The sequence below is a fragment of the Athene cunicularia genome (genome assembly GCF_003259725.1).
Source record: "Athene cunicularia isolate RWA chromosome 1 unlocalized genomic scaffold, athCun1 chr1_part2, whole genome shotgun sequence".
NCBI classification, from domain to species: domain Eukaryota; kingdom Metazoa; phylum Chordata; class Aves; order Strigiformes; family Strigidae; genus Athene; species Athene cunicularia.
In genome coordinates this window covers 945996-957403 of record NW_020799092.1, presented here as the reverse complement: position 1 = coordinate 957403, position 11408 = coordinate 945996, and the positions used below count along the sequence as shown (strand labels likewise).

The window sequence follows — 11408 nt, the reverse complement described above, 5'->3', positions numbered from 1 at the left end:
GACAGGGGTGGGGGTAATTTTAGTAAGGCTTTTGATACTGTTCATTACAGCATCCTTCTGGAAAAGTTGTCCAACTGTGAGATGAGCAGGTATACACAGTGTGCTATATGAAGAACTGGCTGAAGGGCAGAGCTCAGAGGGTTGTAATGAATGGGGCTATGTCTGGCTGGTGATCAGTCACCAGTGGTGCACCTCAGGGCTCAATTCTAGGGCCAGTTCATTATTTTTATCTGGATGCAGGAGTCAAAGGCACCACTAGCAAGTTTGCACATGATACAAGCTGGGAAGTGCCATTGACTCTTGAGGGACAAAAGGCTGTGTAGAGGGAACTAGATAGATTGGAGCATAAGGAAATCATCAATGGAATAAAATTTAACAAGTCCAAATTCCAGATTCTGCACCTGGGACAGAGTAACACTGGGCACAAGGAGTGGCTGGAGACCAGCCTTGCAGAAAAGGATCTGGGAGTGCTGGTCAACAGCAAGGGTCAGTATGACTCAGCAGTGTGTGCCCTGACAGCCAAAAGCACAAACTGCACCCTGGGGTGCATCAAACACAGCATAAGCAGCCAGTCAAAAGAAGTGATTATCCCACTGCATGTGGTGTGGTGCAATGGTGTGGCCTCACCATGAGTATTATTGTGCAGTTCTGGGGTCCACAATTAAGAAAGCTTAAGGTACTTGAATGCATCCAGAGGAGGGCAACAAATCTGGTGAAAGGGCTGAAAAAAATGTCCTGTGGGAAGCAGCTAAGGACTTCGGGTTTATCTAGTTTGGAGAAAGAGTTTGTGGGACAACCTCTTGCTCTCTACAGCTTTCTGAGGAGGGGGAGGTGCTGATCTCTTCTCCCTGGTATCCAGTGATAAGGACACATGGGAATGGTTCAAAGCTGCACCAGGGGAGGTTTAGACTGAACATCAGGAAGCATTTCTTTACTGAGAAGGTGGTCAAACACTGGAACAGGCTTCCTAGAGAGGTGGTCAATGCTCCATGCCTGTCAGTGTTTAAGAGGCATTTGGACAATGCCCTTAATAATATACTTTAACATTTGGTCAGCCCTAAAGTGGTTAGGCAGTTGGACTAGATGATCGTTGTAGGTCCCTTCCAAATGAACTATTCTATTCTAACTTTATATAGCATAGGAGACAGGAGCTGCTCCCTTAAATAACTCGTAGAAATGCTGCAGGTTCCTACCATAGTAAACCTCAGAGCTACTGCTTTGTGCAGTGTCTGCTCTTTTCCAGAACCATATGAGGACACTCTGCACAATATTCACCCTATAGGAGTGTAATGACTGTCATTCTGTATCAGCTGAGCAGAGAAACATAATTACTGGAATGTTTTCAAAGTGTTCAGTGCAGGGAGAGAATCTTTCAAAACCATGAAACTAAGGCAGTGAGTACTTGTGGATAGAGAAATAGGTAAGGATAGGAAACAAAGCTATTAAGGTGCTTCTTAGAGTGGGAAAAAGTTTCAAGTTTTTACTGTGGACATCAGGCAAAAGAAACTAACTTGAGACTTCAGTGTAAGCATAACGAGTTTGTCTTCTGGCACAAGAGAATCCATGCCTTATCTTTGCCATCTATTTGAAAATTACGTATTAAACCAGGTCATTACCATGGAAGTCCATTTTACAGCAACGTAACAAATGTGCAACAGTTAACAAACATGTTATCTAAATATTTCACTCACTAATGTAGATACTGTAAGTGTTCATTTGCCTCACACAAAGGCCATGTTGTAAATTATACTCATTGGATTGCCATGTACCTATACGTACTGTAGCCCATCCTTTATGAACATAGAACACAATCAACTGTTATACAAAAGTATGTCTTTATGTGTGTCTGTTTGTGGGCACATTATTGAATTAGCTGTTCTTCCAAGACTGCAACACCACCAAAATCTGGAGATGCCTATATCAGCCTTTCCAGATGTTGGGTTTTTTTTAGAAGGGAGGAAGAAGGGAAGGAGGTTCTATTTACACATCTTTTAACAAACGCTATCTAAGTGTATTCCTCGATTTCCAAAAAAAAGAAAGCTTGTCCTGGTTACAGACAGGCATGTGGTAACATTTATTCCAGAAAATCCAACTCCTTAAAATAAAAGTTTTTTTAATAGGGCTACCACACTATTCTAAAAAACTCTGAATTAGTGTTGTTTGCTATTTGGAGATGAATGAAAGTACCAGCTCATGAAGGTTGCTAATGACACTAGCTTATTTCAGTTAGTTAAAATTTTAAAATTACTGAAAATTTTCTAGCTTGATTTTAAATCACAGTAATACAGACAAGCAAAACACAAATTAGTCTACTAGTATAAATATAAGAACACAGTTATGTTGAATATGACCAGAACTTCTCCTAAAAATAAGTCATAGACTAAAGAAGATATCAGTTTATTGCAAACTACGAGACAAGAAGAGTGCTTAAGATTACTGGAAGTCCTGAAAAAGAAATAGAAATAATGAACTCTTCAAGATACAGTTCCCTCTTACCCCCAGGTAGCTCTGGATCAGGAGACTCTTGCTGGGGTTTGGAATCTTTTCCTCCCACATTTTCCTCTTCCTGCAATAACAACAACACAGCGTTTTCAAGATTTGCTTCTCAGCATGGCAGCAACCAAAAGAAAATGCACCCTGTACACTGTGCTGCTTGGCACAGGAAGGCACCACCAAGGCTCTGGCATGTCACCACCCAACTCTAACCCTTGCACAGACATGCACAATGCTGCCCACTGCACAGCAGGGCTCATCTCCACATAGGCCCCTCTCACATGAGGGACAAGTAGTGCCTCAGCCTTTATGCCACCCACAAGGCCAACATGCTGCTAGATATACTAGTCATGGCGCAAGCCTACCTGAGGAAATACTTATAGCTGCAATACGCAACTATTAGCAAAGGGATGATGAGAGCTGGGAGCACCACTGGGAGAACCACTGGTGGCAGAACTGAAACAGAGAAAGGAGAAATAAGTATCCGCCTTTTTTTTTTTTCTTTTTTACTTACCTTTGATTATTTTATTTTTTTTTTATACTTACATCAGCTAAACAATTTCTGCTAATAAAGAGATGGTTAGGTATGTTCTAACCATGAACAATAGGCATGTCTTCAAGCATCTTAGGTCTGCCTTACTCTGTACAGTCCTGAAGAGATGGGGTCACGGAGACTTACTAAGAATGGCCATATAGCTAATGGCCATAACTGACCATCAACAACATACCACTTTTTTCCTGGGGACTCTCATCGATATTTGCCTACTTTCTTACAAGTTTCCATGGGACAAATCATGGAATATCATATTACTTTGGGCACAAGCCCATATCAGAGTAGATATTCTGCCTCTAAGTACAGAAGTAGCAAAAAGATGTGAAGGTTTTATATCCATTAGACTCTACTGTGTGTTTTACACAACCCTATATTCACTCCACAAATATAAAAGACTGATGGCTTATATTCTGTCTTCTTACAGTCTCAGGCTCTTCAGTCATTGCTAATAGAATGGACTCCTGGAATCTGGAAACAAGCATAATCTTTTGGGGATGATCTTTGATTACTTCTCCATGTGGAAATTTTATGCTTGGTTGTACTCACCTTGTGAAGGGAAGCAGGAAAGAAGTTTAAAAGGTCATTCCTGCTCAGCTCCTCCATTAGCATTGCTGCCGTACTGCAAGGATGCAGACAGGACAGCTACCTTGTGAAGCAACCCCAGCTAGCTCATGGCTGGACCTAGCTTCAACCCCAGCTGAGAAAATATATTTTTCTATAGAGACATTTCAGCCATTAACAGTCCACAAATCCTTACAGAAGAAGCCTGCATGAAAAGTACCATTCTCAGTCTTCCATGTGAACTCCTCACTCCATTCACTCCAAGGCCCCTCATAATCCAGGGGTGTATTCACCCTTGCACGCATTTTTGCCCTGTATTCTGTAGATGATGCCAGCATCTGCTGGGTGAAGATGAAAGGAGGTTCGTCGTTGCTGATATTTAAGACAGTCTGGGAAGAAGAAAGAAGCACAAATGACAGGGGTGGGGGGAACTGTTCTTTTGCCCAGCAAAGAGAAACCCAGGACTCCTGCGCTTTCTAAGACTTACCTTTCCGTATTGGTTGTTTTTCCAGTACTCAACTTGGTATCTCTGTTTTATGAAGTTATATCCCAAAGTGTGTTTTGTCCACCTCAGTTCATACTCTTGGCTCTCTGTCACAGTTACCGACACATTTGCAGGTGGCAGCACCTTAACTGGAACACACAGAATGTCTCAGAGTACTTATCAACATCTTGGTCCATCACTCCCTTTCACCACTGTGAATAGTTTCCAGAGACTGAAAACAATGTTGGTTTGTGCAATGTAAGAACCCTCAGCTTTTTTAACACTTCTCCATTCTCTGCATCTTCATTTTCTAGCTGAATGCAATTAAACACTAGACACATTAAATAACAGAAAATGCATATCCATTAATATTGACAGCGCTCCCTGTGTACAGAAGAGCAGTAAAGCAATCAATATTTGAAACATCTCTACTCGCACACCACATTTCCACAGATTTTCAGCTCTCTTGGAGCTACTACCTGACATTTTTCACCCACTGCAGGAGCTCTCCCAGCTTTAGCCTGTGAAAAGTAGCACCGGTACCACCAGGTACGTGCAGGCAGAGATGATCCACCTGGTGCACTTCACTCAGCAGATGAGCCTGACCTCATCCGGCGCTGCAGGGGCCATTGCACAAACCTGCAAGAGCTCCACTGGCTTCATGAGAAATCACATAATGACACACTCCCCACAAACACCTCTCACCACGGCTCTCTGTCACCAGGGACACTCATGAAGGTCAATCACATAGAAGTCACCAGGGTGACAGTCGCTCACGGAGAAGCTCTGGGTCACAACCTGAATTTCTGCACAGCAGTTCCCACTGCCACCACCTCCCTCATAGTAACAAGTGCCACTGAGGAACTCCACACCTGCAAGCCACCTCTCCCAGACCTCTGGCCTGACAGAGCGTCCAGTTCCTTCCTTCATCAGTCCTGCTCTCTTCTTCTTCCCACCCACTTTGCCTCACCACTGCTGTCCTCAGTTCCACTTGCCCAGACAGGTATTTGTCCAAGAAACAACCAGGAGAAGCAAGAAACAACACAACAACTCACTGTTCTTGTAGGCTTCAATCAGCTTCTCCTCTGTCTTGGCCCGGACAGACACATGGTACTGGCTCCGACTGCTGGAGTTGCTAACAGAGATCTCACAGCTCTGGACCACGTACGGGGCATGGGGCAAAGCCCTCTCATGCACGGGAGAGCACTCCTCTTCTCTGAGGGGAGAAAAAGAGGTTGATCTGGGAGCAGGGGGAATGGGACAGGGCAGAAACTCCATGAGAGAGGCACAGGCACATTGCCATGGGCCAAGCACATACGCTGATGCCAGAGTAGCCCTGAAGAACAAGCCAAAGAGGACAGAGGTGATGATCTCTTTCTTCACTTCCCAGCTGCACATCAGACGATCTGCACCGTTGAAGAGGCAGTGAAGGTTCCTGGGCTGAAGGCCACCTTCAGAGAAGATGAGAGCAAGTTAAGTGATAGGAAAGGTCTTTCTTCTCAGACAGAACTTCCTGCCCTGCAAGGCCCTGCTCCATCCCACACTACCTTCAGGGGTCTCCCATGATGCCTCCGTGCTCCACTCGCTATACTGCCCAGAGAAGCCGCTGGCCCGCCCCGGTCTGGCTCGCACACGGGCAACGTAGCTGCTCCCTGGGACAAGGCTGTCACGGCTGAGGTGGCAAAGTGTGGTGTTGGAGAGCAAGAGCGAGGCAGCTTTCTGTGGTTGGGAGAAAGGAGAGAGAGGGGAGGGAGGGAACTGGGGAATTGGGGATACGCTTAAAAACTACCAAAAATAAATGTGCGTCCTCCTGGCAGGGGAAGCCGCTTCAAACGTATTTTGCCATTTTCCCACATGAATGCACAGGTTCCTCTTGGAATGTGCTTTAATTCCATTTGGGAACATTTCAGGGCAAAATCAAATCTGACTCAAAATCAAGTGCAGTGTTTTTTTCAGTGAAGAACAGATCTTTGCATTCAACTCAGGACAAATGGCGTTTCACTAGGCAAGATACTTGCAACAGAAAGAGAACCCCTTCCACCTGACCTAAACCAACATTTGCTGCATCTTCTTATAGTGCCTGAGAATGGAAAGGCCATTCATTCGCACAGCTTTTACCACAGGCTCTCAAGCACCCAAAACAGTGCAGCCCAAACCAGGACAGCCTGCCTCCTCTGCTCTTACCTCCCAGGACTCCCACTGCCGCTTGTAAGTGACTTCATACTGCAGTGCATTGCCCAGCCCTTGGCTTCCATCAGGTGCTTTCCAGGTCAGCAAGAAGTCTCCAGATCTCATCAAGATGACTGAGAGGTTTTGAGGTGGGAGGGTCTGAACTGGAATGTGAAGGTGCAACCCATGAGATGAGGTAGTGAAGACAGGGACATAAAGAGGGCAAGAAAATATCTAGGTAAGCTTTCTCATTTCGAGAGTATCTTATGCCTTCCACTCCAAGTAGCTCTTCCTTGAGTCCACCTTCCAGGTCCAGTTGCCCCCAGAAACTTGCCCTCTCTTCTCCCTGTCCCATCTTCTTAATATGTAACTCTCTGGCAGTTTTCACCATGGAAGTGGAATTCACTTGCTGATTAACTAGTAAATACATTCTCAAAGATCCCTAATATTCATTGGAAAAATAGAATTTGGTAAATCATCCTTACCATTTTGGAAAAGACTGACATTTATTTCTGCTTGAAGTTTCTTATTGGGTTTAAAGCTGTAAAAGTCATCTACCCCTATTCCAAAATTGTTTGTAGTGTTGCGACAAACCCAGTGCACATAGGAGTCTGGGGCCTCACGTAAGTCATTTTGTGGCTGGCTTTTGCAAAGCATCTCCTTGTTCTCCCTGTGTACAGAGGAAAGGATCTATAAACATCTGATTTGGAGACCTATAGTTAATGCAAAACTACATGTATGAAACCAATTCCATCCCATTCTGTTATTATAATTTACTTGGGCACTTACTCTCTCACTGTATACAGTAGTACCATTTTGCATCAGTTAATATGACAAACATTTTTAACACTGGGATTTTTGTCAAGTGCCTTCCCATTTCCAAGTTGTGCAGCAGAATGTTATATTTTGGTACCAGTCTATTTTTGTTAAAGACTAACTCTATGAAATTTCATTTTTTTGATGTGAGAAATGGTATGATGAAAAATAATGTAATGGAAATGCACATTTTACTTAGAGTGAAAGGCAGTAAACTTTCTGATGATCCTTAGCTTCTTGAAGACATTAATTTTGCAGTCCCAGAAAGACACTTTCTCCAACCAAAATGTATTTCTGGATCATTAGTAGTTCTGTTCTGCCAAGGGACCTTATGTATTCATTAAAGATTTTATCTAGCACGTTAATCATCTTTTTAGATAGCCTTTCTCCTGGCTAAGGAGCATGAAAATTAGAAACAATATTTTAAACTAGAAGGGAGAGGATAAGCTTTGTGTGCTTGCAGCAGTCTGAGCTGCTGGAGAAATATGTTGCTTCTTTTTGCACCCTCTGGAATTTTGTTTTGCTTATGGCTTCATGCCCAGTATATTATATTATTCCAGATCAGATGAGAAATATTAAGTTGTGAATATCTAAGGCCAAATACTGTTTTCCAGGATAGGATGGAGTCTTCTAGTCAACTATATGCCAGCAAACATTATTCATCACTACTGCTATTTTTAAAAGTTGGGCATTAGGAAGCAAGGAAATTAGGGATATTCCTGAAGTATGGGTAGGACTGACCATACATGTGCGCAGTGTTAAACAAGAGTCAGCCCAAGGGTTACAAAATCTTGAAGATATTTCTATCTTCATTATTCTATTCTTCACTATTCTATTAATTCTCTCTTCTTTACAATAAAATCGAGTTCGTTCTCTTTCCTTCCTGTATCCCCTGGCTCAAATTCATTTTCTTCTCAGCTTTCCATTTTTGTCTTCTCTCCTTTGACTGTTCTTCCCTATCTATCCTTTCTTATCCTCGCAATTGATCCAGTCTGGTGATTCAGTTCCCTTTTCATAAGGAAACAGATGTAACAGAGAGATACCGTCATAAACAGACCAGTATCTCTGTGAGGAAAAGTGATAGCACAGATGAACTTACCAGTCTTCTCTATCTCACAAACACACAGTCTATACATGTTTCTCAGAAGTGATCAAAACCATACACTCAGTGATGGTCCTAAATGGGCAAAATAACAGGGGAGTCTCTTCCCTTTTAAGTTTATACACAACACTCAGACTCATACTTGTTCTGACCCCATCTTCTCCACCCCATTACTAGCAACCTATATGCCTCATCTTATTTCATATCTATGATCCCACTGAAAAAATATGGGAAAATAATAGTAAAGGTGATAAAAATAACTCCACTAGCACACCCTATTTGTTCCTCCCTTCCTAGAAGAGGTCTCAGAAGCAGACATAACTTCAACCCAATGACAGAAAGAGGTAGCCATGCTTTCCGAAAACCTGACTTCTGGTCCTGGGATTCCAAATGGTGGCAAATTTCCCTTTGGACTTTCATCCAGCACAGCAGATTTCAGGTACTTACCTTATATCACGCCTGTGGTAAAGAATCATACCAACAAGGGCATGAGCCTCTGAATGCTCCATCCATGTGCAGGTCACCTGTGAGTTGTAGTCATTGTAGCAGCTCAAGCTCTTCATAGGGATACTCTCTGAGAAAGGAATTCAGCCAAAAAAGATGCAATGATTACAAATGTAAATAGTAAGAGACAGCAGGAGGCACAGCAATTCTGCCAGCAGAATAGGGAAGGCACTGATAACACTACTCTCCTCGTGGCACCAGAAAACAACTCTTGGTGAAAATATGTAGAGTCGTGGCCATTCTGCATATCTCCATAATAGACAAGTGTCCAAACCAAGCTACAAGTAATAACAATGAAGTAAGACATTTGTGCCTGCAAGGCACATAATTCTAGCTAAGGTATCACTTTTCAAACACTGATTGTCTCTGGGTATCAATAGGCTATCATAGTCAGCAAGCATATGGTAATCATTTCATCTTTGTGTGTTGCTGTGTGTGACTTCTTTGACTAATTTCACAGTAAAGGTTATGACACTAGAAAGTTATATTTAAAAGTGAGATGCTCTGGGATGAATCTTGTTATGACTCAGAAGAATGCCCAGACTAATTTGTTGGAACTAGATTTATGACCTAGAAATGGCCAGACCTCTCATCAGCAATAACTTTTTTTTCTTTTAATCTCACAACTGTGAAGTAGGAAAATACAGGCCTTCCCTGGTACTTCCGCTACAAAGCAAGTTGTTTTCTTCTTCTTTATCTTTGCCGAAGGTAGTATCTGTGCTGCACTATTGGGATATGACCCTCAGATGACAGAGATATCCGTGTGCAAACCTAAGTGTGTCCTCTCAAATCATTTTTCTTGATGAGAACTACTATCAGCTTGGTTGAGGGGCTTTTTACCAGCAGAAGACATGAGAAAAGTATGATGGTGTCTTAACTAGCAGGCATAAGAGGGACCTTACCTTGATCTTTTACTGAAAACCAGTGGAAAGTAAGTTCTACGGCATTCCTTGCATAACCAGAAAATAGTGTGTCTTACACAGAAAGGGATGGTCTGGATGTAAGGCTAAGGCCTGGAATGCCAAGAGACCAGTTGACCTACACTGTAATACTTTTTCACTCAGATCTCAAAGGCACATGTCCTGCAGTTGACACTGGGCCAGGCAACATAACTCCCCCAGCTGCTGCAAACATCAGGCATTGGCATCTGTCTTTGAAAAGGTAGATGTCCATCAGGCACACCTTCTGACAATACTTTTATTCAGGTATGTTTAGGATGGGTACAGGCTTAGTCTTGATGCACTGTGCAATCCAAGGAGATACTTCCCATTCACAACTCTGGGGAAGGGGAAACCAGAGAGAGACAGAGAGAGACAGAGAGAGACAGAGAGAGACAGAGAGAGACAGAGAGAGAGAGACAGAGAGAGACAGAGAGAGACAGAGAGAGACAGAGAGAGACAGAGAGAGACAGAGAGAGACAGAGAGAGACAGAGAGAGACATTACCTCTCTGCATGAGAAGAGGACAGACATTAAACCCAGAAACACAAGCAATGGATATGGCTGATGGTGTCTTTGTATGTCAGCAATTCCACAAGAAAATCAAATCATCTGGATGATGTTCTTGGTAGCCCACACACACAGCCGCATCTTATGTCTGTCCACTTATACTTTACTCCTATACACTACCATATGGATCACACAGCACTTTGTTTTCCTATGTTTTCACTATCAGTGTCTGTTCTTTCTCCTATTCACTCATTAACTAGTCAGCTTGTTCAACTCATCCATTTGTCTAGTGTTTCACCTGTCCATACCACCAACATTCAACTGATTTGTCTGCACATGCACCTGCTACACACTGGTTTTGATTGAGATGTCTGTTCTACAGCATAAATGGTGGCACAAGGAAGCAGAAAATGAGGAAGACATTAGCTGAAAAAAGGAGACAGATACAAAAGAAAGGCAATAATGGAAGGATAAAAGAGTATAAATTTGAAACTCACCTCGAATGGCTTGGACACTGAAGACCAAATACAGATTCAGCAGAAGGATAAAAATCTCTTTTGTGTTCATACTGTCCTCTGTGCACAAGCTTGATCCTAATTCAGAAGATAATTGTTTTCATTGTACACTGGCTACTCTCTTCCTCTGCTTGTTGTGGATCTTCTTCTTTTCATTTCACATAAAGAGAAGTAAAACTGAATTAGGGAACTTCTTTAGGCTCTGTTTTGAAGTGACATTCAGAAAGAATTTCTACCGAGTGTTTACTGTATAACAAAATCCACATCTTCTTATTGTGTGAGCTTGCAATATGAGCAAAGAATGAAGAAGTAAATGCGCGTTTCCAAGGAAGTGAAAGGATTCTTTCAGCTGAGTAGCAACAGGAAAAAATCCTACTCTGTGAAGAGAACTCAAACTTCAAATTCAGTCATCCTTCTGCTCTTCATGCTCGGTCTTCATAACAAACCGCAATGGTATTCTGTTTTTTACCTTTCCTTAAAAATATTATCCTCAACCACATAGCTCCTGGGAGCTATAGGGGTTGAATTTTCATATTTATTCACTTTCAAATTTCTCTTCAAAATGCCACTTTTCCAGCTGCTCCCCAAACAAGTTGCAAATTGTAGAAATAATACTGAAGAAATAATATTTTAAAAAAAAATTTTTTTGTAATTGTTGAGATTGAGAGTAGATTGAGTAGTTCAAAGATCACACACCATATTGTCCAATACTGGAATTCAAGTCCTTTTGGACATCTCTCATTGCTCAAAAGTATAATAAACTC

General features: G+C 42.3%; 1 protein-coding gene across 2 annotated transcripts in view; it reads right to left on the bottom strand.

The window, feature by feature from the left end:
• Window positions 1–10898, bottom strand: part of LOC113491554 (cytokine receptor common subunit beta-like) — a 29838-nt gene extending 18940 nt beyond the window's left edge. For both annotated transcript variants that reach the window (XM_026868564.1, XM_026868563.1), the window contains exons 1-11: window positions 10627–10898; window positions 8626–8752; window positions 6746–6930; window positions 6276–6424; window positions 5639–5810; window positions 5410–5542; window positions 5147–5307; window positions 4095–4240; window positions 3828–3996; window positions 2859–2949; window positions 2497–2566 (exon numbers count right to left, since the gene is read on the bottom strand). In XM_026868564.1, coding sequence (XP_026724365.1) covers window positions 2497–2566; window positions 2859–2949; window positions 3828–3996; window positions 4095–4240; window positions 5147–5307; window positions 5410–5542; window positions 5639–5810; window positions 6276–6424; window positions 6746–6930; window positions 8626–8752; window positions 10627–10696 — 1473 coding nt within the window. In that variant the 5' untranslated portion in view covers window positions 10697–10898. The remainder of the gene's footprint in view (window positions 1–2496; window positions 2567–2858; window positions 2950–3827; window positions 3997–4094; window positions 4241–5146; window positions 5308–5409; window positions 5543–5638; window positions 5811–6275; window positions 6425–6745; window positions 6931–8625; window positions 8753–10626) is intronic.
• Window positions 10899–11408: the final 510 nt, after the last annotated feature.